The following is a 24,248-nucleotide window of genomic DNA, read 5'->3' on the forward strand; positions in this document are numbered from 1 at the left end:
AATGCATGCATTGTGTGTAAAAACATGTACCATACAAGCACTCTATTTGGAAGGGTTAGTTAGACATCTGCTGGAAGGATCTCTGATACGACTGGGCAATGGAAGATGGGGTGGGTTGACTGCGTTTACGTGTTGATGTGACATATAAAGGTGGAGTTATGTGTGTAACTAACAGTTCAATCAGAAGTGTATAAAACCAGTGTATAAAACCACTTATAACACATGAATTTCTGCTGTGGGTTAGTTTGTGAATTCTGCGCTCATTGGAATTTGTAAAGTTTGCAGTAATAGGTAAAAGCTACTAATGTTAAATTGGAAGTTAAGGAATGTTAGCAATTAATGTGAATCTTAGCTCAAGCAAATGAAGCATAGTGCAATAATGCAAATGGTTGATAAGGCCACCAACAACAACAATAATTCTTATTATTTAAAATATTTTATTCTTCAGTTTGCAGCACTATGCAATGTTGTAATATACAATATTAGGGTGGTTAATACCTCTTGTACCTATGTTTTGTTCCTTTGGTTGCAGGTAATGTAAGGAGGCTGGGATATAACAGCTCTTAATGCTGCATTTCTCAAAGTCCCAGTGTTGTCCTTTTGCCTTTCTATGGTTTAATTAATGTTACTTCACATTTAATTCTTTCTGTAAACTGAGCATATAGATTTTCTGCTGATTACCTGCTGATGTTTGGCTGTCTTCAAGGTCCATTCTAACAGCTTGATTTGACAAATTAATCTTTCCTACAGGCTCTGAAGATTACAGAAGCAAGTTCAGTGGAGATTGTTTCATGGACCTCGTTTGTCCGGAAAAATGCCGCTGCGAAGGAACAATTGTTGACTGTTCTAATCAAAAACTCATCCGCATACCCAGCTATCTACCAGAGTACACAACAGATCTGTAAGTTGTAAGAAAACCACTGATTCTAAAGTCTCTACTTCTTAAATTTTAAAAAATTATATATATTGCTAAAAAGGTAGGGAGAATAGTTGATACGTAGGATTACAGATCAGTATTTTAACTATTCAGTAATTTAGAGATCATGGTTCACTTTCTGTGAACCAAATACAACAACCTATTGTGCTGTAGTGCAGTAGATAGGATGCACATGGTAATGCCAGCCCACCCTCCGGAGGCACCTGATCTTCTCTTCTAAGCATGTGAGGGGAAAAGGCATGCTCAGTGAAGTCCTATTTGCTGAATATCCAATAGGCTGACTAGGCTGTAGCTTAGGGTGTAAAGCAATTTAGGGGGAAAAAAAAATTTTGGGACTGCAAAATCGTATAAACTGAAATTCATTTTAAAATATAAGAGAATAGTTGCTTCCCAAAATAAAAAGACTACATGAAACGAAAAAATGTAGTAAGGTTTAATCTTGACATATTCCCGTGTTAAAGGCTATGAGTCATCCTTGAGCAGGCGCTAAAGGATAAGGGACTAGGAGAGATGAGGATGGCGACAGGAGCAGACGAGACAGCCACTTCCCCTTCATATCTTCACCCTCTTTAGCATATATTCATGCCTCTGATCTGCTATACATTTCTGATTTTTATCAAAATAAAATAAGTGACAAAGATTGCTGTGACCCTTTTAAAAAGCCAAGTGGTGCTGAATTTAGAAAACACGGGAACATAAACATTGGTTGGGTGGGGGAGGGGGTTGAGAGAAGCCTTATTTTAAATGAAGTAATTCATTTTTACTTTCGGTATTTTAGCCTTGCATGCAAGGTGTTGGGGCGCAGAGGAAGCTGTAAGGGATTTTTTTTTTTTTCCTTTTTTTTTTTTTTTAAAGTCCTATAAAGTGCACAAAACACTATTTAAAAAGCATTTTTCTAATGGGTCCTTTTTTGCAATATGATTTGGGGAGGGTTGTTGAAATAGTTTTCTGGAAAGGAAAATGATGTTGATCTGCCCTTGCTCAGCAAATGTAGAACTTTGTAGGATCCAGCTTTTTTTATTTCAAAAAGTTTGTAAGATTTTTATACAGTAAAATTATTTTTTTCTGCATTTGGCTAAATTTACTAGGTTGGATAAATTTGGAATATTTCATGGTATCCGTTCTAGATATTTTTATAGTCCTAAGTTATTTTATGTTTCTAATTGTAATATAAAAATGTGTGTAACCGAAAAAGTGGTAACTTGTTTACAATTAATATTAATTATGCATCCCTATATTTACCCATACTATCTTGAACATCTAAATCTGTGGACTGTACTCTGTTGATTAAAGCTAAAGAGAGGATGCACTTCTGGGTCTCAGTAAAACCATAAAATTTAAACAAAATCAATACAAAATTAGGATTCTAAAATTCTAAAAAACCTTATTTGATCTATCCTTTAAGTAAAGGGGAAATCAACCTGACAGTGCTCAAACTTTGATGAACTAGGTAAAATAATCATTAACTACATACCTACCTTTATTTTTGGTGTGTTTTTTTTTTTCTTGCTTTTTTTTTTAATATAGAAAATTTTACTTTAGGTACAGGTGAAATCACTGACATAGTGTGAACCCTGTTTATGTCATAGTCCCACAGAAGTTCTGAAATAGGATGAACTTTGTAACTGCTATAGGAACATACATTTATGAGCTGGAGCACAGACAGATCTCCTGAATAAGCAAGACATTTCAAAGGCAAAACAGTATATTTTATCATGTATAATTAATAATAAAAGTAAATAGTATAAGAATAACTTTTTATTCCACCTTTTAGTTTGATTTAGAAATCTATTTTGATCAAAGCAAAAATCATACTTACTGCAATTTACAGATGTGCCTATTTTACAAAGTGACGTTACTTTAGCCATTCTTTATTTTAGCAGTCATTGACTGTATGTTCTATATTGTCGCTCTCTCCTCATCTGCCCACAGCTTGTTGATAAAGGCAAGCTATGGAAATACTGAAAAGAATTAAGAGTGAGTGTACATATTGAATAATGCATGGAAGTTTATGAGTTCTCTGTTTCTATTTATTAGGCGTTTGAATGACAATGAAATTTCAGTCCTGGAAGCTACAGGAATATTCAAGAAGTTGCCAAACCTGCGGAAAATGTAAGCGGAGCTGTGTTAGCTAATTTACTAGCTTTCTACTTACTTCCAGATGCTAAGAGAAGCCCTGCCTTACAGTGTGCTTGCCATCTCTTAGCATTCAGCTTGCTCTGTTCTCATGCCTAATATGTATTTCTATATTTTCAATATTTTAGGTCATATTTATTTTATGTTATTTTGGCAGCATAATATATTTTCATGGCAGGAATATTACTATTGTAAAATATTGCTTACATATTTTTTTTCCCCAGCAAATTAAAAAAATAATTAGTAGTGTATCACCTGATCAGAACGATAGCTGTTGTGTACCTACTGTATATGTTAACTGTGAATGTTAGATATGTATAGCTACTTGGCATAAATGAAGAAAAATAAACAAACTGCATCAGTGCTGAATACAGATTGGAGACATTACTGTCCCATTATTTTGGAGAATCTCATGTTTCATTTTATTTTTCTAGAAATTTGAGCAATAACAAGATCAAAGATATACGTGAAGGTGTATTTGATGGCGCTGTTGGGGTACAAGAGCTGATGCTGACAGGGAACCAGTTGGAATCTGTACAGGGACGAATTTTTAGAGGTCTTGTAGGGCTCAAGACACTGTGAGTAGTCCGAACATGTGAATATCTGTGGAAGGAGTGTTGATGCGTCTGCGAAGATTTTATTGTAAACATTCGTTGTGCAATAAATAACAGAAGTATAATGTTTCCCTGAATACAGAGAATATTTGAAGGATTGTGGGGAAAAGAAAAGTCCTGGGGAACCTGCACATAACATATGGATGTACTCAGGAGGCCTTTTGTTTCTAAAATACATTTTTATGCAGTGCAAACACATGTGAAGATTGTTGGCTGACAGTGGCTGTGATAATGAATGAATTATGAAACAAACATTAACAGTTCTAGAAGAGGTGATACATGATTGACAACTTCTTACAGAATGCCTGACATTTTAACAGGGTAAATGTGTTGTTTATGGTAGGACTAATTATTTCCCTGGAACTGGCAAAGCTGTAAACTGTGGGGATAATTATGACAACCATGAAAACCTCTGTGCACACATCCAGCAGATAGATAGAGATACATTGTAAAGTTGATAGGTATGGTGAATTTTTACCAACACACTATAAAGAAGCTACACTTGGCTGTAATCATAGTTTGTCTACAAGCCTTACGTTTCTGCCCCCCTTCTCCATTACCATTACCTCTGCTCTTATTTTATGTCTCCTTCCATTGTCTTCTCCCCTTAATTCTGTTCCCATAGTATGTCCTCTTCTCCCCCCATTGTATGCCCACCTTGTCTGCTCCCAGTGTTTGTCTCACCTGATCTGCTGTGGCTGCATTTAACTATAGAGAGGCCTGTATAGGAGACTTACACGGTGCAGTCTTGCTGGCGCACTGCACAGTGACATCAAGGTAAGGCTGGGTACACACTACAGGTTTATCACCCGATTATCGGGCCAATCACATTATAAACGACTGTTCGGCTCGGTATCGCATTAGTGTGCACGCTCCAACAATGAACTATTATCGTTACAAAGCTCATTGCATTGTTTTATTTGATTTTATAAACAGACTAAAAAATATTGTTCAGTGATGGAACAATGTTGTTCCAATTCTGCAGTGTATTTACACTCACGACAACCAGTGCAGGCATATCTCCATAGAGTTTACAGAGTCACAATCTTTTCAGCTGATGTTTATGACAGATGAAGTGCGCAGATCTGAAGGTAAATCATGTAAAATGTGTATAATGTGTACACATGATCAGGACTTACAGTTGTTGGTAAAATTGTTAACGATATCGCATCAGGAGAAATTTTCTGTAGTGTGTACCCAGCCTAAGTCTTTCATACAGACCACATTTAATTCAGCCCTGGTTAAGCACTTCAGCACTTGGGTTCAAGTAGGAATTGTTAAAACGCCCTTTAGATCTCATGTTGTGTGTGCTCTTTGTTTCATAGGATGCTACGGAGTAACTTGATGACTTGCATCAATAACGACACATTTACCGGGCTGAGCTCAGTGAGACTCCTTTCTCTTTATGATAACCGAATTACGACCATCACACCAGGAGCATTTAACACGTTGGTTTCTTTGTCCACAATGTAAGTGCTTGCAATTAATATTAAAGGACCGACTTGATTGCTATAAACAGTTCAAGACAGTATTAATCTGCGGTCCCACAAACCTCTTTCTAATGTTAATGATGATCATAGATGAGAATTTTCAAAAACAGTTGACCCTTTGATAATTTACAATATCGGTATTCTCTTCAGACTGGTCCTGAAGTCAGAACTCACAGTGTACTTTAATTAAACATATAACATATGTAGACATGTCCATTCAATAGCTATTTTGGTTTATATTAAGAAAAAAACCCAATATGGATGCTCTAGTAATTGCAAAACATAGAATATGTTCTACAACCCATTGAAAAGCATGAAGTAAATGATTCTGGACTGAGTAAACCAGAGAGATTGACCATAAACCCTGAGAATGTGTAATTATGATGGTATCTGAGAATCTTTCTCCAGTGAGATCCACTTTCTAAGTTGCTTTGTAGACATTGGGCTAGATTTACTAACCTGCGGGTTTGAAAAAGTGTGGATGTTGCCTATAGCAACCAATCAGATTCTAGCTTTCATTTATTTAATACCTTCTACAAAATGACAGCTAGACTCTGATTGGTTGCTATAGGCAACATCCCCACTTTTTCAAACCCGCAGCTTAGTAAATCTAGCCCATTGTGTGTAAACTTTCACCATCATACATAGGATAGTAACAGTGGAGCTATAGCTGGAGAGAGCAACCCAATCTCTGCAGGGCTGGAGCTAGTACAGAACTTGTGTTACCTGTGCGCCACTTGCAAAATTTGCCATCGTTGGGCATAACCAACTGGCAATCTATGCCATTGACAGCAGTATATGGTGGACTGTTATTACACAATAGGGTGTGAAACCACTAGTACAATTTAGATTTGTAAATTAGATTAGATAATTAGATATGTATAATGACCTGAAGTTTCATCTGGTATTTGTTTTATTCAATTCAGATCTGCACATATGAATTCCCAGTATGAACAGAACACAGTGTTCATCACTAACACATTACAGAACACTTTTCCCTATTCATCTATTGATATTCTAGATCTATAATTAGGCCTGGATGATATAGGCATCTTTTTCAATGAAAGACTCCACAAGATTGTAGATAGCAGTATAGTAATGGGTAACCAGTAAAACAAAAAAAATCTAATTTTGCTGGTAATTGTGACCTTTTTCTTCAGACTTCTATTATTGTCCACAAAGGTTTGAATATTTTGGAGTGATACTCAAAGTGGCAATTTAATCTGTCTTTTAGCAACTGTTAGCTGAAGTATTGTAGAATCTATGAATTGGTTATAATTTGAAACATTTCACAGATGTGAACCTAGTGATTGTAGAAGCTGTTGTCCACAAAGGATGTTTCCATGACAATTGCTTTCAGACCTAGTTACAAAAAAATAAGGTTAAGTTACAGTGTTCAATGTAAAGAGATTAGTTGCTGAAAAAATACTGCTCAAAGATGGAAAATGCACGTGGAGTTAGATTAGGTAGTTAATTTATCATTTAAGAGTAAAAAAAATATCAGTGTGATATGTACGCTGTACTTAAAATATTATTATTGTTTAACACGTATTACACAGTGCTGTACATTGAGGAGATCGTAATACAAACAGATTACGCAGAATGAAATGAAACAAAAGGTAGAGATGACTCTACCCAGATGAGCTTACAATCTTTGAGGTGTGGGAAGGTAGCCGAAAAACAATTGTAGCTGCTGGTGTGGAAAGAGTGTGTGGCAGAACCATTATCAGTAGGGATGTGCACCGGCCACTTTTGGTGTTTCGTGTTTTGGATTCGGATTTGCTTGAGGTTTTGGGTTCGGATTTGTTTCGCGAAACACCTGACGAAAGGTTTTGGATTCGGATTTATTTTGAAAAAAACATAAAAAGTGCTAATTAACCAGTTTTGTGTTTTGTTTTTTTCACTCCTACGCTATTATTAACCTCAATAACATTCAATAACAATCATTTCCACTAATTTCCAGTCTATTCTGAACACCTCACAATATTGTTTTAGGCCAAAAGGTTGCACCGAGGTAGCTTGAGCACATAATGCCAAAAAAAGAGGTACAAGATGGAATTGTTCTGGGCCCTCCCTCCCACCCCTCGCGAGATTCGACGCGAGACTTGGACAACAGAGCCTCGTTTTCATTTTTTTGCCCGCCGGAAATATCCGAACAGTGCTCGGATCCCGTTCGGATCCGCACTGTTCGGGTGGGCTCGGATTAGCGGAATCCGAGCCCGCTCATCTCTAATTATCAGCCATTAATAATAAAGTAGCCATTGGCTGGTATTTCTGTGCAGCTGCCGGTCGTGTTGTGTGGTTGGAATGAGACAATATGGATGGCAACCATCATGACTGTCTTTCACCATTTATATTAACGAACCTACCTCCTCTTTTTTGTTGCCTGCATGAAATACTGTATGTATGTGTTTTATATAGAATATAAATAGAACCGTTCCCATGGAGCAAGTATTTTTAGAAGTGCTAACGATTACTATATTATATCTTTGTTGTTATATATAAATAAAATGCCTTGAAATAGTATTCTACTACTTTTCTTTTTTTCTTTGTTATACACATTTTTTTACTATTTTGAATGTATATATTGGGCTTAATCTGATTGTTCTGTGAAATGTAACTCGCAGTTACAGATGTCTTTAATGTAATAGAGATCTGTGTCCAAAGGGGTCACGCACGCACATCAGTGTAATTCATCATCACTCGACCCGCTGGCTGTCAGAGACGGTCTAGCTATTGAATGTAAAGGCATTCTAGCCTGTGCAGTGTTCACACAGGGTTATTTACACACAATTAGGACAAACAAATAGATTTAATCCTACATTTCTTTCCAGCTATACCTTAGTATAGAGGTACTAAATACGGTATATGCCTTATATACAAGGTTTGACTCGTATAATGGGCCTGAAACCTTTTTAGTGTGGTGACATTTTTTTTTATTGTACTTTTTCTTTAGTTGTATTATACTTGTCATCATTGGCAAGTTGTTTCCTGGGAGGTCCGAGGGGCAAGTGGTAGTTTGGAGGCGGAGCTTGAAGAATCACATCATTGGCCACGCCCCCAAACTGGCATCAGTTTTTTGAAGCAATAAAAACAAGGAGCGGGCCATAATTACGCACGCACAACATCAATAAGCCCCCCCCCTCTTGCTACATTGTCACATTTTCACACAGGAATACTCCCCAGGGGAGAGTTGGTTTATCTCCTGTTCTGCCATATTCAAGGTCATGGGCATAGTTTGATGCAAACAATGAATAACTCCTACAAACTAGCAGTATATAATCTGTCTTTAAGCTATAAGAGAATAAAATGGCTATAAGGCAACAAGATACCATCTGCTTAGCAAAATCACATTTCTCAGGCATACATCTGTGTAGCCAAAACATTCTTAATTGGTTGCAAATTCAATAGACTTGTGTACAAGTTTTACATGCATGTATTCATTTCACACATTTCTTGATTTTAGCAATCTGCTGTCTAATCCTTTCAATTGTAACTGTCACCTTGTGTGGCTTGGAAAGTGGCTTAGAAAGAAGAGGGTCGTGAGTGGAAATCCACGTTGTCAGAAACCTTATTTCTTAAAGGAAATTCCAATCCAAGACGTGGCTATCCAGGATTTCACATGTGATGGTAAGGCAATGCTAACATTTCATGGTCGCACTTGCACCCCAAATCACAAACGCAATTTGTGTTCATTAAAAAAAGCTGCATACCTCACATGCATTCACATCCCAATTGCACTCATGTTTTTAACCATTTATTTTATTTGCAGCAAATGTATACACAGTTAGGCATGAATAAAATCTCTCTAATACAATAGAAACAACTCCTTGTCTTGTACATGAAAAACCCCAAATCAAAACATTTTGCATGAACATACACACACAAGCATAATATGTGCCAGAGTGCAGAAGAAATCACCATTAACATAATCAGATCATAATCAGAAAACAGCTAATCACAGAGCTCCCAACATGTCTATCCCCACCAGTGGGACAGGGGGTGTGGCCACAGCAAAATGGGGCATTGTGCCGGGGGCGTGGCCACTACTCCAGAGTGCCCTCTAGCGCTGTGCAGCACTAGATCACCCATTACATACCTCCCTGCCCCCAAAATTCCTACCTGCAGGACAAATGTGTCCCAGACAGGACAGCGGGAGAGTGCCCTGAAATCTGGACAGTTGGAAGGCATGCAATCACAAGCAGATCTCTAGTGTTGGAGACTGCCATCACGGCTATCTGCTACTTGCCCGTGACCACCCGCAAATATCCCTGCTTTCTGAGGTGCATGTGTATTATTGTCCTGGTTCCTGGTCTGCATCTGTTACATTTGCACACATGCCCTAGCTGTACTCTGCCTATGCTTGAACGCCCACTTACCGCCTGTTGAGGAGTAAGCAGACATAAGTGGCAGAATCATGCAAAGCTGCATGGTCGTGAATGCGTGCGCTCACTTTTCTGGGCATGCGCAGAGTGATTTCACACAGGACGTGTTGTGCAATCTGGGGCTGATGCAGAGTGAGTACTAAACCAGTGTGTTTAATTTGATTCATTATATATTTTAGAGGAGCACTCCCGGTTTAATGCTAAAGTTTAACTGAGCTGCTTCCTCCCCCTTGGAAGAGCCCTGGGACCTATTGTGCTGAAGCAGGTTTTCCTGGGCTCCAATGTTTCTGCGATGCTGGAGCTTAGGGAAAAATGTAACCCCCGGGGCTCACTAAGTGGAAGGAGCTTAATGTTTAGCCGAAAGCAATCCTTTCAGTGTCTCCTTTTTGCTGATTTATGTTTGTTATCAGCTCCTTTATTTAACAGAGATCAAGCTATGGGAGATATGAAAGGAATAGTGGAGGGCATAAGATTACTGCATGTAAATGAACTGCAGCCACAACTAGCCAATCATGTGCCACCTTCCACACAAGACAGCATGTATTGGAAAACAAGCACAAGTCAATTCAATTAAGTGGTTTCAAAAATGTCAGGGGAATGTCTTTCAACCGCACAGTAGCATTGAAAATCAAAATTCTGTCTGCTGAGGAAAACACTGATGTATTCTTATTCACTTGGCAGAAGCATTATGTCTTAGTTAGGTCTTTTTTTTCTTAGAACTGCAGCTTGTTTCTGTTTGGTGGCTGCGGATAGACGTTTCCAAGAAAGTTGAGGTACCATCAGGCTGTATTTAGTTGTTATAGGAACGGAGCACATTGGTGATACCAAGTTATATGCATGCGGTTTTTAGCTTGATTGACAGTGCACAGGAAATATATTTGTGTTAAGTGGAATATACAGAGTGGTTAAATATAATTGTTTCTTAAAAATCTGTGTTCCTGTATATCCTGTGTTTTTCTAGGTTCAGTTATTTATTTACAAGTGGGAAAGTATTACCTTAAATGTACAATTTCAATACTTGTCTGTGATCTATTCAGATTTTTTTTATTTATATTTTTTTCCAAAAATCTCCCAAAAATTATGGTTTAAAGAGGTCAGAAAATTGAAATCTACAGAGTAATAAATAAAAAAAATTCACTGGTAACATCACAGGGATCATTTGTAAATGGAAAGTACAGTCCAAGTAGGGTGCAAAAGCCATTTTTATGTTTATTAAATACCTGGATTGTGCATAGCTCCTAACTGTCCTGGTTTAGGCAGGACAGTCTAAACTAAGAGGGAACTATCATGCGGAAAAAGACTTTTCTACCGATTTGTGGGCAGTTGATGAGTGACTAAGTGATGCCCGTCCAGTGCCGTGCGTTCCATCAGCATGTGTGCGCAGTATTCAGTGGTGGTTTGTTAGGTGAGGGCAAGGGGCCCAGCTCTTGCTAAGTGCTAAATTATCACCCGGGGGATGTGTCATGCTCCCATGTAGTGCTAAAGGGCCCCCTTCTTTTGAATGGCAAAAAATCTTAAATGCCAAATGTTAGGAGGTATAATCTGTGACTTTTCTTTGCTTGACATGAAGGTACCTTTTCCAGGGGTGACATTTTTTTGATCTTGGATGATTCATATGTATAATGAGATACCTAAATACACTACAGTGAAGTAGATATTAAGTTAACCTTAAGGTGTTTCATACTTTACACAGTGACACTAGGGATTTGCACAAGACAAAAGGCCTTGATTTTACCATTTAATCGGAGGTGGTATTTAAGAAGTATTCTGGTCAGCAGGGGCTAATGCTTGCAATGCTACAGGAAGACATTTCCAGCAGTGGAGGGCAGATGACTTGGGGTAAGGCAGCACTTGCCAGAATGTGATTCATTAGCTCTGGAACCATCCAGTCATGTGCCACATGCATCCCTTTAACAATGTCAGCTGGGAAAACAGTATAGTTTTGTGGCCATTAACTCCTCTGACCAGAATTCTCCTCTAACCACTATTTTCAGTAGGGTGCTAGATGCACATGTTTCAGTCCTCTGACATGAAATAAATTGTTAACATTTGTTCAGAAAAGGAAACTCACAAAAGGAAGAAAAACGGATTGTGTAAGTGTTAAAGTGAAATGGTTTAATTTGACAGAACCCACCGTAACAAGAACAGTCAATCTAAAGCACAACAAAGGTGACCTTGAAATAATTGACATGCCAAAACAAAACCCATTAGATCATTTTACATAGATCTGACTTTAAATAGTGTTTATTGGAAACAGATGATATATATCTAAAGAATCCTAACAATATTTCCCACTATTGATGATATTTATAAACATCCCCACTCCCTCAACATGAAACGTAACTTTTTTTTCCTGCTGCAATGAGAAAAAACATTTATCACAGCTGAGTGTTACAAAGATGCCCCTGTAATACTAGCTCGGAAACTTAATGGTTAACTTACTGCTTCACTGGACCAATCTCTGTAGGTGTGAGCCGGCACGTGCAGATGCAATGGAATTAAAAGCTCAGATTTGTTTTTTTAATTCCACTAGTTAAAAAACAAACAAAAATAAAGTAAAAAAAATTACAGTTAGCAAACCATTAACCACAGATGTGAGCCTTTAGCTTAGAAAGATTCTTGGCAATTACCATTTTTCCTTGATTTGTTTCTTGAGGCTGCTATTTATTTTTTAGAGTTATTATTTGCAATTAATATTTGCACATTTTGCACACTGCCATGTGACCTCCAAGGCAACCACAATCACATGGTACATTATTTAGTGAGCAGAGAGGCTTTGGAATGCCCCTCTGATATTTAGATTCCTTTTTTAAGAAGAAAAGTGGATTATTGATCAAACAATTGTTAGCAAGGATCAATTACTCAGCTCGAAATTATTAAGTAAAATAATACTGATTTGAGCAGAATTATGTTTTGAAAATGAGTACTTTGGCTAATTTAAATAATGATTTATTGCTTCTACTAGGTAACGAGGAAAGCAGTTGCCTCCCGACACTTCGCTGCCCGGAACAGTGCACTTGTGTGGACTCTGTGGTTCGCTGTGGCAACAATGGACTGAAATTCCTCCCGAAAAATGTACCAAAAGATGTGACTGAACTGTGAGTATTCCACATAATATTCAATGCAATCCATGCCAAAAGGCTAATGCAACCCTTCAGTCACTTGTTCTGAACACTATCATACAAACGTTGTAAAGGAAGATATTTACTATGTAAACTAAAATCTCATTAGTCTGAAAGTATGGACCAACAGGAATGTTCAATATGTTAAGGATCACTCAACAAAAGAATTGTGTTTCATGACTATCCTATGTAGTTCGATGTATTTATACAAGTGAGCTCATAGGTTAAGGTCAAATATTGGCAAGTCCGCAAAAAGGGAGATAAATGGAGACACCTCCAACTCCCGATTTTGTTATTAATATTATCTTAAACTTGTTTTGCTGTAATTATTTACCTGCTGACACTTCTACTGCCAATTTTAAAGTAAATGTAAAAACATTGTCCGCCAATTAGGAGCTGAAGTAGCCTACATGTTTACACATAGTGCTCATCAGGATTTCATAACTGTCTTGTGTGATGTTAGCAAAGTGTCAACAGAGTGTTGTACAAGTCGTAAGGCAACACTAAAATACACAGGCCCATATGGCACCATCCAGACTTCCCTTTAGGAAATGTCAAATCGTACATGCGCACCTTGGCAGGACGTGGGTATCACTCAATTCACCCACATTCTTGGAAAATATTCACCCCGAACCTTCTCGGAACTGAGAGAGAAAAAAGGCCTTCCTTCGTCCTTGCACTTCGCTTACATCCAAATCAGAGGTTTTATACAGGCACTTTGTAGATCATCTAAACTACGTGATCCTACACCTTTTGAGAGGAGCTGTAGGAACCCTATAGGAGCTTCTGGGTTGATTTCTTTGGTATACCATGCTTTTCTGCGCCCTGATCCTGAGCTCATTGAGCCATTCGAGGATGCTTGGCTTCAGGATACTGGTAGTCTTGAGCCAGGAGGGATGGTCCCGGCTTAGAATGAGGATTTCTAAAATCTCCATTAATACCTCAATTAGAGAGAACACATTAAAAGTATACACAAGATGGTACTTAGTCCCAACTAAACTGCACACAATATACCCTGGTGCCTCGGACCTGTGCTGGAGGGGCTGTGGTGGGGTGGGCTCATTCTACCACATTTGGTGGACATGCCCTGGTATTCTCAATATATGGACCCAGGTCGCTGACTTAATCTCGAGAATTTTAGAATTTGAGATAACCCCTGATCCAATGGTCATGCTGCTGTGCTCCCGGGTCAAGTCGCTCAACAAAAGGGCAGACAGACTTGTACAGCATCTATGTGCCGCTACTCGCTTGCAGATAGCGAAAGAATGGAAGTCCCGGCACCCACCGAGCCTCAACAGCATAGTCTCACATACCTGGTACATAGCCTCAATGGAATATATCACCAGTTTGCTCCATGATAAAATTCTTAATTTTCACAAGATTTGGGACCCCTGGTACTCTTTTCATCGGGCTCCACTCCCAGCCTCTTAGAAGTTCAGATATAAAAGCTGGCACGCACTTCGCAAGCTTCCCAAAGGATTGCTGCCCCACTTTCAGGAGAAAGGTCTACCAAATGTCCTTCTCCTCCCCAATCTGTCACTCTCCCCCCTCTTTTTATTCTCTCCCCCCCTCTCTCCTTCCACCCCTCCTTTTACCTTCAATAAAAAGAAAAAAGAAAAAGCAACAATTCAGGGTTCCACGTTAATAGAGATGCATACCGACCACACCTTGATCAGGTCGAATGTTCTGGTTTAATATACTTACAAAACCAACTGTGTAACATATTCTCGTATGTTTGATTTTGTTTCATATTGTTCACTTGATTAATATTTTGTATGTTCTCCCTGATTTGCTATGTCTCTTCCGTTCCACTATGCCTATTGCGAAATGTTCAGAACCCATGTTCTTTTTGCTGAAAATAAAGAGTTTAAAAAAAAAAAAAATACAGGCCCAAGGAAGCCACTGTTTCATGCCACATACCCAATTCTTTAGACTAAACACTAATTGAAGGATGAGTTATTCTGCTACTTGATGTTGAAACTGCAGTAGCGTCCTTCAAATCTTTTTCACAGACTAGCAAAATAATATTAGTGTACTGTACAGTATAAATGTCAAGAACTCTGAAGGCAGGCAAGTGACACGTCAATGTGTGAAGTTCTCAGAACTCAGTGACATAAAATAGGACACTAGAGATGATTAATCAGCTGTTGTAGTGATTCAGGAACAGCAGGACTGCAGAGGTACACTGACAGGAACACTGGAAACTGAACCCAGGAGGAGCAGTAAGAGAAAGTCAGAGCTGTAAGGCTAACCACAAAATTGGGTCAATGGTTCAGTGGTACCAGGGCAGGTAGAACCAGGAATTCAGGAGACGTGCAGAATGTTCAGTGGTATCAGGGCAGGTAGAACCAGGAATTCAGGAGACATGCAGAATGTTCAGTGGTATCAGGGCAGGTAGAACAAGGAATACAGAAGACGTGCAGAATGTTCAGTGGTATCAGGGCAGGTAGAACCAGGAATACAGGAGACGTGGAGAATGTTCAGTGGGATCAGGGCAGGTAAAATTAGGAATACAGGAGACATGCAGAATGTTCAGTGGTATCAGGGCAGGTAGAACAAGGAATACAGGAGATGTGCACAATGCTCAGTGGTATCAGGGCAGGTAGAATCAGGAATACAGGAGACGTGCAGAATGTTCAGTGGGATCAGGGCAGGTAGAATCAGGAATACAGGAAACATGCAGAATGTTCAGTGGTATCAGGGCAGGTAGAACAAGGAATACAGGAGACGTGCACAATGCTCAGTGGTATCAGGGCAGGTAGAACAAGGAATACAAGAGATGTGCAGAATGTTCAGTGGGATCAGGGCAGGTAAAATTAGGAATACAGGAGACATGCAGAATGTTCAGTGGTATCAGGGCAGGTAGAACAAGGAATACAGGAGATGTGCACAATGCTCAGTGGTATCAGGGCAGGTAGAATCAGGAATACAGGAGACGTGCAGAATGTTCAGTGGGATCAGGGCAGGTAGAATCAGGAATACAGGAGACATGCAGAATGTTCAGTGGGATCAGGGCAGGTAGAATCAGGAATACAGGAGATGTGCAGAATGTTCAGTGGGATCACGGCAGGTAAAATTAGGAATACAGGAGACGTGCAGAATGTTCAGTGGGGTCAGGGCAGGTAGAATCAGGAATACAGGAGACGTGCAGAATGTTCAGTGGGATCAGGGCAGGTAGAATCAGGAATACAGGAGACGTGCATAATGTTCAGTGGGATCAGAACAGGTAGAGTCAGAAATACAGGAGACGTGCAGAATGTTCAGTGGGATCAGGGCAGGTAGAATCAGGAGTACAGGAGACGTGCAGAATGTTCAGTGGGATCAGGGCAGGTAGAATCAGGAATACAGGAGACGTGCAGAATGTTCAGTGGGATCAGGGCAGGTAGAATCAGGAATACAGGAGACGTGCAGAATGTTCAGTGGGATCAGGGCAGGTAGAATCAGGAATACAGGAGACGTGCAGAATGTTCAGTGGGATCAGGACAGGTAGCAGACAACAAGGTCAGGAACAGAAGCTGGGTTCAGGAAGCAAAGAGAGAATCAGATTGAAATACAAAGCTTGGTTAATGCACAAAGAATCAGTAATGCAGGAAAACTGCTTAGTGGATGAAACACAGACACAGTCAATGACCTGGTCACATTACATTACAATCAGGCCACTTATTGCCATGATCAGCAGCAGACGTCTGTGTGGGGAGTACACCACGCATGCTCCATACTAGTGCATACTGAGCATGCCCGGAAGATTTTTTCATAGAGATCACAACTGGGCATGCTCAAGGAAAAGGTCAACTAAACAGATGAGGGACAAACCTCTTTCATACACATGCTTTCACAGAATTTGTTCCTTAGTGATTGCAGATGGATCCTATACGCAAGGAAATTCAACACATGCAAGGTCCATTAATTTCCATGCAATATGCTTGTGACAGTTCACATAAATGCATCCAGAAACATTATTCTTTCTTTCCTATGCTTGTATAGATAGATACAAGTATACTGTATAGGGGGTCATTTAATCATATACGTGTTAAATTTCCGCATGTGTAAAATATAAATAACCGTAGCAATGTAATGGAATGCAAAATATTATCTAAGCAGGATGTAATTCTACAGGTAAATTGATGAGAATGTAGCAAACAACTTTCTTTATTTTTCTGCCCCATGAAATCTTTTTCCTTACCCCAAATTCTTTGCATAATGACTGGTCTTAGACATGCACAGTGTTCCTGCAAATGATTTAATGTTATTGTTGAACTGTTGTGAAATGCATTATACCTGCCTGCTTCAAAGCCATGCAATACACACTACAGGGCCATCTTTTCCATTCGGCACAGGCAAGGGGGCCCCACAGGCAGGGCTCTTAATTTGAATATATAATCCTGCAAAAGAAAAAACCTGCAAAAAAAACCTTCAAGGGTCACTGAGCAAGTACATCTATCTATCTCTATCTATATATATCTATATCTGTATATCTATATATATATATATATATATATATATATATGTATATATATATATATATATATATATATATGTATATATATATATATGTAGGGGCCCCGGTGCACTGCTTTGCCCGGGGGCCCATAATGTTGTTAAGATGGCCCTGACACACTACATCTAGTGAGCACTGAGTAATGTCTATACCAGTGGTTCCCAAACATTTGCAGTTCGTACCCTTAGAGTCTCCATAATTTTTTTTTCAAGGCACCCATCCCAAATAATTACTGAGCAGTCCTGTTTTAGAAGTAATTGGTTCAAAAAATGTAACAAGTATTTAGGTCAGGAAAGAAATACTTACCGTATTTCCCCATGTATAGGACGCTCTACTGTATAAGATGCACCTATATAAATCATGTGACAAAAAATTGAGGATAAACATTATCCTCAATTTTTTCACAGAGTATTTGTGCAGCTTATACAGAGGAGAGACAACGCTATAGTGAATTCTGACTTACCCTGTCATATGATTCCTCTGTCTCGTAAAGTCTTCTGTCTTCTCTCTGTCTGATCCTGATGCTGGAAACCCGATTAAGGTCCTCTCTGCGATGTCCGGATGTCCTTTCAGGACCTTAACAATAACAATTCTTGTCAAGGTCCTGAAAGGACATCCGGACATCGCAGAGAGGACCTTAATCAGGTTTCCAGCATCAGGATCAGACAGAGAGAAGACTTTACCGGACAGAGGAGTCATCTGACAGGGTAAGTGCTACTACTCCTGTATAAGACGCACCCAGTTATTAGACCCAAAATTTTGGGGAAAAAGGTGCGTCTTATACATGGGGAAATACGGTATTTAGTTGTCTGCAAAAAATACCCCCTCTGCATCCAGACACGCTGCCCCCTCTGCATCCAGACACGCTGCCCCCTCTGCATCCAGACACGCTGCCCCCTCTGCATCCAGACACGCTGCCCCCTCTGCATCCAGACACGCTGCCTCCTCTGCATCCAGACACGCTGCCCCCTCTGCATCCAGACACGCTGCCCCCTCTGCATCCAGACACGCTGCCCCCTCTGCATCCAGACACGCTGCCCCCTCTGCATCCAGACACGCTGCTCCCTCTGCATCCAGACTCACTGCCCCCCCCTCCTCTCTCACGCTGCCCCCCCCTCCTCTCTCACGCTGTCCCCCCTCCTCTCTCACGCTGTCCCCCCTCCTCTGCCCTCTCTCACGCTGTCCCCCCTCCTCTGCCCTCTCTCACGCTGTCCCCCCTCCTCTGCCCTCTCTCACGCTGTCCCCCCTCCTCTGCCCTCTCTCACGCTGTCCCCCCTCCTCTGCCCTCTCTCACGCTGTCCCCCCTCCTCTGCCCTCTCTCACGCTGTCCCCCCTCCTCTGCCCTCTCTCACGCTGTTCCCCCTCCTCTGTCACGCTGTTCCCCCTCCTCTGTCACGCTGTCCCCCTCCTCTGCCCTCTCATGCTGTCCTCCTTCTCTGTCACGATGTCACCCTCCTCTGCCCTCTCGCACGCTCCCTCTCACTCTGCCTCGGCGCCAGCCATAAAAAAAACAAACAACACATAAACTTACCAATCCGTGCGGCGCCCAGCATCCTCTTCTCTCGCGTAGCTTGTCAGTGACAAGCTGCTGCGTGAGAGAGGAGGATGCTGGGTCCCGGTGCCGCGCGGATTGGTAAGTTTATGTGTTGTTTGTTTTTTTTATGGCTGTCCCGCGGCACCCCTGTGACAGCGCCGCGGCACCCCTGTGACATCGCCGCGGCACCCCTGTGACAGCGCAGGGGGGCCGCGACGCACACTTTGGGAACCGCGGGTCTATACCATTTATATTGCTTGTTTATCAATTGTGAATGCCTAAAATTTGCAAATTTTAAAAATGTTAGATGTATTTGTTTTTTTTATTTGCAATCTTTTCCAACTTATTCAACATGAGGACAGCACACTACAATTTTGTCAGCACCTTCAAGAGTTGAAGCCAGTTTTTATTTGAAATTGCAATTTTTTGCAGATAGGAAAACATTGCAATGTTTATAATAATAGAGTATGATGCGAAAACAGATCATTATATAAATTGCACACAGTAATCAAATGTCAAATGCAATTTCCTTACATGGAAAGTCTTCAGCGTTCTTGTTATGTCTTCAGAAAGCAGATAGCAGGCTGGAAGACATTCATTCTGTGGGTCTTGTTTATTCCTTTCTTGGGCCAATTTAAATCTTGAGTATTCCTAATTATAGCGCCTATAAAGAGGGACATTCATGGAAACCGAACAAGAGTTGGACTTGCCACTGGTTTTTTTTTTTCTTTTACTTTTTTAATATTTTTGTTCCTTCTAGTTTACTCATTTTTTATTTGACATGCCAGTGTTTCAAGGAAGAAAATTGGGGGTGGATGGGCATAATGGGCATAAATTGTACCAATGCAGTCTTATTATTTTATTGTAAATATGAGCCACTTAAAATAATTGTTTACTCTTTATGTAATAATTTGTACTGTTATCTTCTTATTAACTTAAAGGTGATGATTACTATTCTATTCATTTGACAATTTACATAAGACAGTAAATGCACAAGTCAGTAACAATACTGGAATTCTGAGTATTAACTTCTGTTCAGTATGTCTTCACTTATTGTCATTATGTGTTTGAGATCGAGATGGCATTATGTACAGACAAAACTATCTAAAATAAGTTTTAAAATTAAAAAGATAGCAACAAATTATAATAATCAATACAAATAACAACTAAAAGAGTTTGGCCTGAAACACACTATGGGGTCTATTTACTAAAGGGAGTAAAGCCATAAATAGGAGTTTTCATTTTATTTAGGGCTTCTCCCTATTTATCGAAGCCCCTTGGTGGGTGATGATGAAGCTTGCCCATGCTATTTATGATGGACAGCATCTGTACAAGTACCACCACTGTCCCCCTATTGCTAACTCAGGATGGTGATAGCAGCATGTGATAGCAGACAAAAATGCTTTATTCATTTAAATAAATATTTATTCTTATATTAACGAATCTGGAACCGGAAGCCCAAGTCCGGGCTTCCGGTTCCAGTGCGCATATGCAGATGTACCCTGCCATTATATTATAAATATACCCGTATATATTCCTATTTAGCTACTCCTAGGGGCTGCCCCAAACCACTCACTGTCCAGCAGAATTCTGTATGTGTGCACATGACATGCAAATGTGCCATTGTATAGAACATAACACTTGTAAATACCAGTGAAATCCTTTCAAAAGTGCTCAATCTCAGTTTTGCAATGTAGGCCCTTTATAAATGACTCACATTGTCAGAGAAAGGCCAGGACTATATTCGTGCCGCAAGGTAACTAGTGGTTACTATTCTTGGTTACAAAGTCGTAGTGCCATATTGTACACACTGGGAAATTAGGATCACATGTTATTAACTCCAGCAAAATACAGTGCCCAATTTCCTGAACAGTCTTCACCTCATTGAATACATGAATATAAAGTTTACCTTATTGCTTTATCGTCCCATGAGATCTTCTGCTAATGTTATCCAGAGGTTATCTTGTTTGAAGGCATTCAGTTAGATTGCTATCTTACATTTTCTTGAATAAGCAAATGGGAATAACCTTGCAGTTTAATTAGAGTTTGGTTGAGTTTACGTTTTATTCATACATTAGAAAATAATACTTGATGCTTCAGAACAAGAAATCTAATTGATGCACTAAATAGCATGCAGGTAAAATTTCCAGGTAAAAATCTAATCAGTGATACTAAATCCCTTCTTCTAATTCACTTTATGTAATTGTACAGATCAAAAACTGATATTTAAATTATTTCCTTATGTTAAATATATCACAGTTTCCCTTTGTTATACAAATAATATTTTTAAATCTGGAGCATGTTTTAAAATGGTCGAGATTTCAAGGATCCAGAGAAATTCTGTAGCATTTAGTTGACTGCTCCCAATACTGATTTGTAAATGGTATGAAGAGGAAACGGTCTACCGTTTCCTGTCTCACACTAATAGCAAACCAATGTGCTGGGAGCTCTCCGATAGATGTTACCGATAGCGCCCAGTGATCTTCCTTAGTAGTAACAGGCAAGTGGCAGGGCCCAAGAAACTTACAGTGGAAGGTGTGTCTGGCGCCTCCAAGGTTTATACCCTGGGCCCCCGTACTATTGCCCATCTCTCAAGCCTTGTTGGCAGATCCATTCTGTACTTCCCAGTTGACAGCTGTAATTACTTACAAATGCTCATTCATAAAATAATTAAAGTAGTATTTCCCTTTTAGTAGAGCAATTTTAATCAAATAATCCCCCATATATAGCAAATATAGAGTCCTGAAAGTCTTCTCTCACCTGAAGCTGATTGCTCTATGAAGACTCACCCCGAGAGCTCTATTGAAGCGATATGGCTATGGCTGAGCAGTAGTCTTGTTAAACCTGCAGCGACAATTAGCACAAGTTTGTGTGAATTGGCTCCTGGCTTGAGATAATTGGGAGATGGTGCTGGAGGGGAGGGGCATGTTTGATTAACAGTCCACTTAAATGGAACGTATTCTTTAACTGTTACCTCCTGCCTTATGATACCATATAACATTGTGGTCAGGAGCACTATACTTATTTTCTGCTTCCTTTCATTTTCATTTCCATTTTACAGGATTAAAAATCAAGTACTAACTGATCACTTCATACATGTATAAATACTTCATGTGTGTATTTTTAATATCGGTAAAAGTTATGAATTACCTAGAGTAATTATTTAATGAACAGTTGCTACATGGAACACAATGTTTTTTTTAAGTATATAGGCTAATGTATTCTCAGAATTATAAGACTAGAGATATACAGATATTTGTTTTTACTTTCCTTCCACATTTCTATTCAGATCACATTATTTGTACATTTAGATATTTCTGTTCTGTATTAATTCACCTTCCAGAGGCTTGAATTGCGTTATACAAATTGAATGTGGAAATAAAATCGATGTTTGTAACATTGTGTAACTAGTAAGTGTATTCACATTTTATACATTTAAAAATAGTGTAATTTATTAATAGAAAAAAATAAACTAAATTGAATCGACCATTGTAACCATTTGGGGTTGGACCTCTGCGTTCTAATGTGCTTATGATGGTAATGCAGACTGCTGGTTAGAATTAGCCTTGGGACAAGCTCCTTTTTTTATTATTATTTTTTTCTTGCTCATTTTTCTGGAAGTAATTATTTTTTGTATAAGGGCATTTTTTTTTCACTTCCCCCGGTTTATAATAAAAGGATTGCTGCATAATGTTAAACAGAAGAATAAATGGAAAACCAGTAAAGTGTTTTAATTTTGATTTGATTTATAAAACAAAAGTAAAATAAAATTCCAGATGTCGAGCATTTTTTTTTCTTTTTTTTCTCTATAGCTATTATTAAAGGCTAGTTGTGACCAATGTGCAGTGCTTGTTTCTACAAAATGAGCACTGTTATATGTGAATTTTCATATGCAGGTTGATGAAAAGATGAGTTGCAGAAAAGTGAAATCAAGTATATAAATATTTATTATTAAATCAAATACATTTCCACTGGTTATTCTAATAGTTTGATATGCTTTATACATCTCGCATATGCGCCTGTTGACTTAAGTGTTTGAAAACTCTTTTTTCTTTAAATAACTAAAATAGACTTTAACTGAGAAATTCTAAACCGTCAATGCAACAGGAGTCAAGAAAGTCTTCTATTGCGAAAATTTACATTCTGCACATAAAGCATGTTTTTCTCCTGCAGTCTTTCTAAAGTGCTGGCTGTATGGAGAGTGAACCTAACTCTCCATTTACTTTAGCTGAATGGAGCCTGGTTAAAACCGCAGCCCATGTTCAGCTTTGAATTTGTGAATTTAAGATGTCCAAAACATTTTAAAGCCAAATAAAAATTACAGTCCCGGCACTATGTCAAAACCACTATCCCTTGGTACTTGCAATGGCCATGTGCAAGATACTTACAGTAGTGAAGGACAGAAAATCTGCTTTGTTTTCCATTGATGGAACAGTAATTATTAGTTATCCATTCTTACACTGCTCTGGGTTCTGTAAGCAATGCCAACTCTCCTAGATCCGCCGTAACTGCAGAAAATGTACATTTTCTGTCCTGACCTTTAATTCCCTATTGCTTTTTACATTCTTTCATATTTATATTCTCTTTTGCCTTATGTCCCATTCTCATGTCAAAATTACTTTTTATTCATTTAGATATTTGGAAGGCAACCATTTAACATCCGTGCCAAAAGAAATCTCTAGTTTCAAGCACCTCACATTGATGTAAGTATCTTTTTTTTATGATCTACAATATACTTTTATTTTCTGAGGCCAAAATGAAATATGCCTTATTTCTGATCATATACAGAAGGTTGTTTGCAGAAAACGTATAACGACTTTAACATTGTTTTGTGTTTTCCAATCTGTTCACTCTGTAAGACTGCAATGTAACTTGGGCTCTATATATTCATCCAGTGATCATTGTGCATTTTAAGTACAGTTGTTTATCACACTAAATAGCCGCATTGACTTTTAGCACAGTCTTTTATTGCGCATTGTTGTCAGCACCTCAATAGAAAGTGAACTTCATGAGAAGTTTACTGTTGAAATCCTACCTTGCAATCATTCTTGTGGAGTTTACGTATCAGAAGCCTCGGAAATGACATTAGTTTTGACAGATAGCGTAATAGATAAATCCATAGTGTTTAAAAGAGAGTTAAATGCCAAAAGCAAAAAAAAATATTTTAAAATGCCTCTACATACCTATGAAACCGATACATGGATCACTTCCACAGCCTTATAGTAGTCATATAATCTAAGCCTTTAACCAACGTTGACTGTTGTGTGGGTGGTAGTGTGTTATGTGCCAGGAGTTAAAAGTGGAATTGCTGTGCTCTTTTGATTCCCCCCCCTTCCTAAATTTAAGTGTGTTATTAGAAAGAGGATAGGAGGTAAAAATTAATAAGAATTGGCAATACAGTATGGTTGCTTACTACAGCAAATATATTTTTAGGGGTTTCATTCCACTTTAAAATTATGAAACAAAATAGGCTATTCACAGACACAGAATTTTACAGTTGGAGAATATTGTTTACACTTTTAAGATATCCGT

The 24,248-nt window shown here is 38.9% G+C and overlaps 1 protein-coding gene across 1 annotated transcript in view; it reads left to right on the top strand.

Moving 5' to 3' along the window:
* SLIT3 (slit guidance ligand 3) overlaps positions 1-24,248 on the top strand; it is a 488,331-nt gene that overhangs the window by 401,946 nt on the left and 62,137 nt on the right. The window contains exons 15-21 of the mRNA XM_075209818.1: positions 751-901; positions 2,975-3,049; positions 3,508-3,651; positions 5,013-5,156; positions 8,644-8,807; positions 12,528-12,660; positions 23,351-23,419. Coding sequence (XP_075065919.1) covers positions 751-901; positions 2,975-3,049; positions 3,508-3,651; positions 5,013-5,156; positions 8,644-8,807; positions 12,528-12,660; positions 23,351-23,419 — 880 coding nt within the window. The remainder of the gene's footprint in view (positions 1-750; positions 902-2,974; positions 3,050-3,507; positions 3,652-5,012; positions 5,157-8,643; positions 8,808-12,527; positions 12,661-23,350; positions 23,420-24,248) is intronic.

The sequence above is a fragment of the Mixophyes fleayi genome, chromosome 4 (assembly GCF_038048845.1).
Source record: "Mixophyes fleayi isolate aMixFle1 chromosome 4, aMixFle1.hap1, whole genome shotgun sequence".
Lineage (NCBI taxonomy): Eukaryota > Metazoa > Chordata > Amphibia > Anura > Limnodynastidae > Mixophyes > Mixophyes fleayi.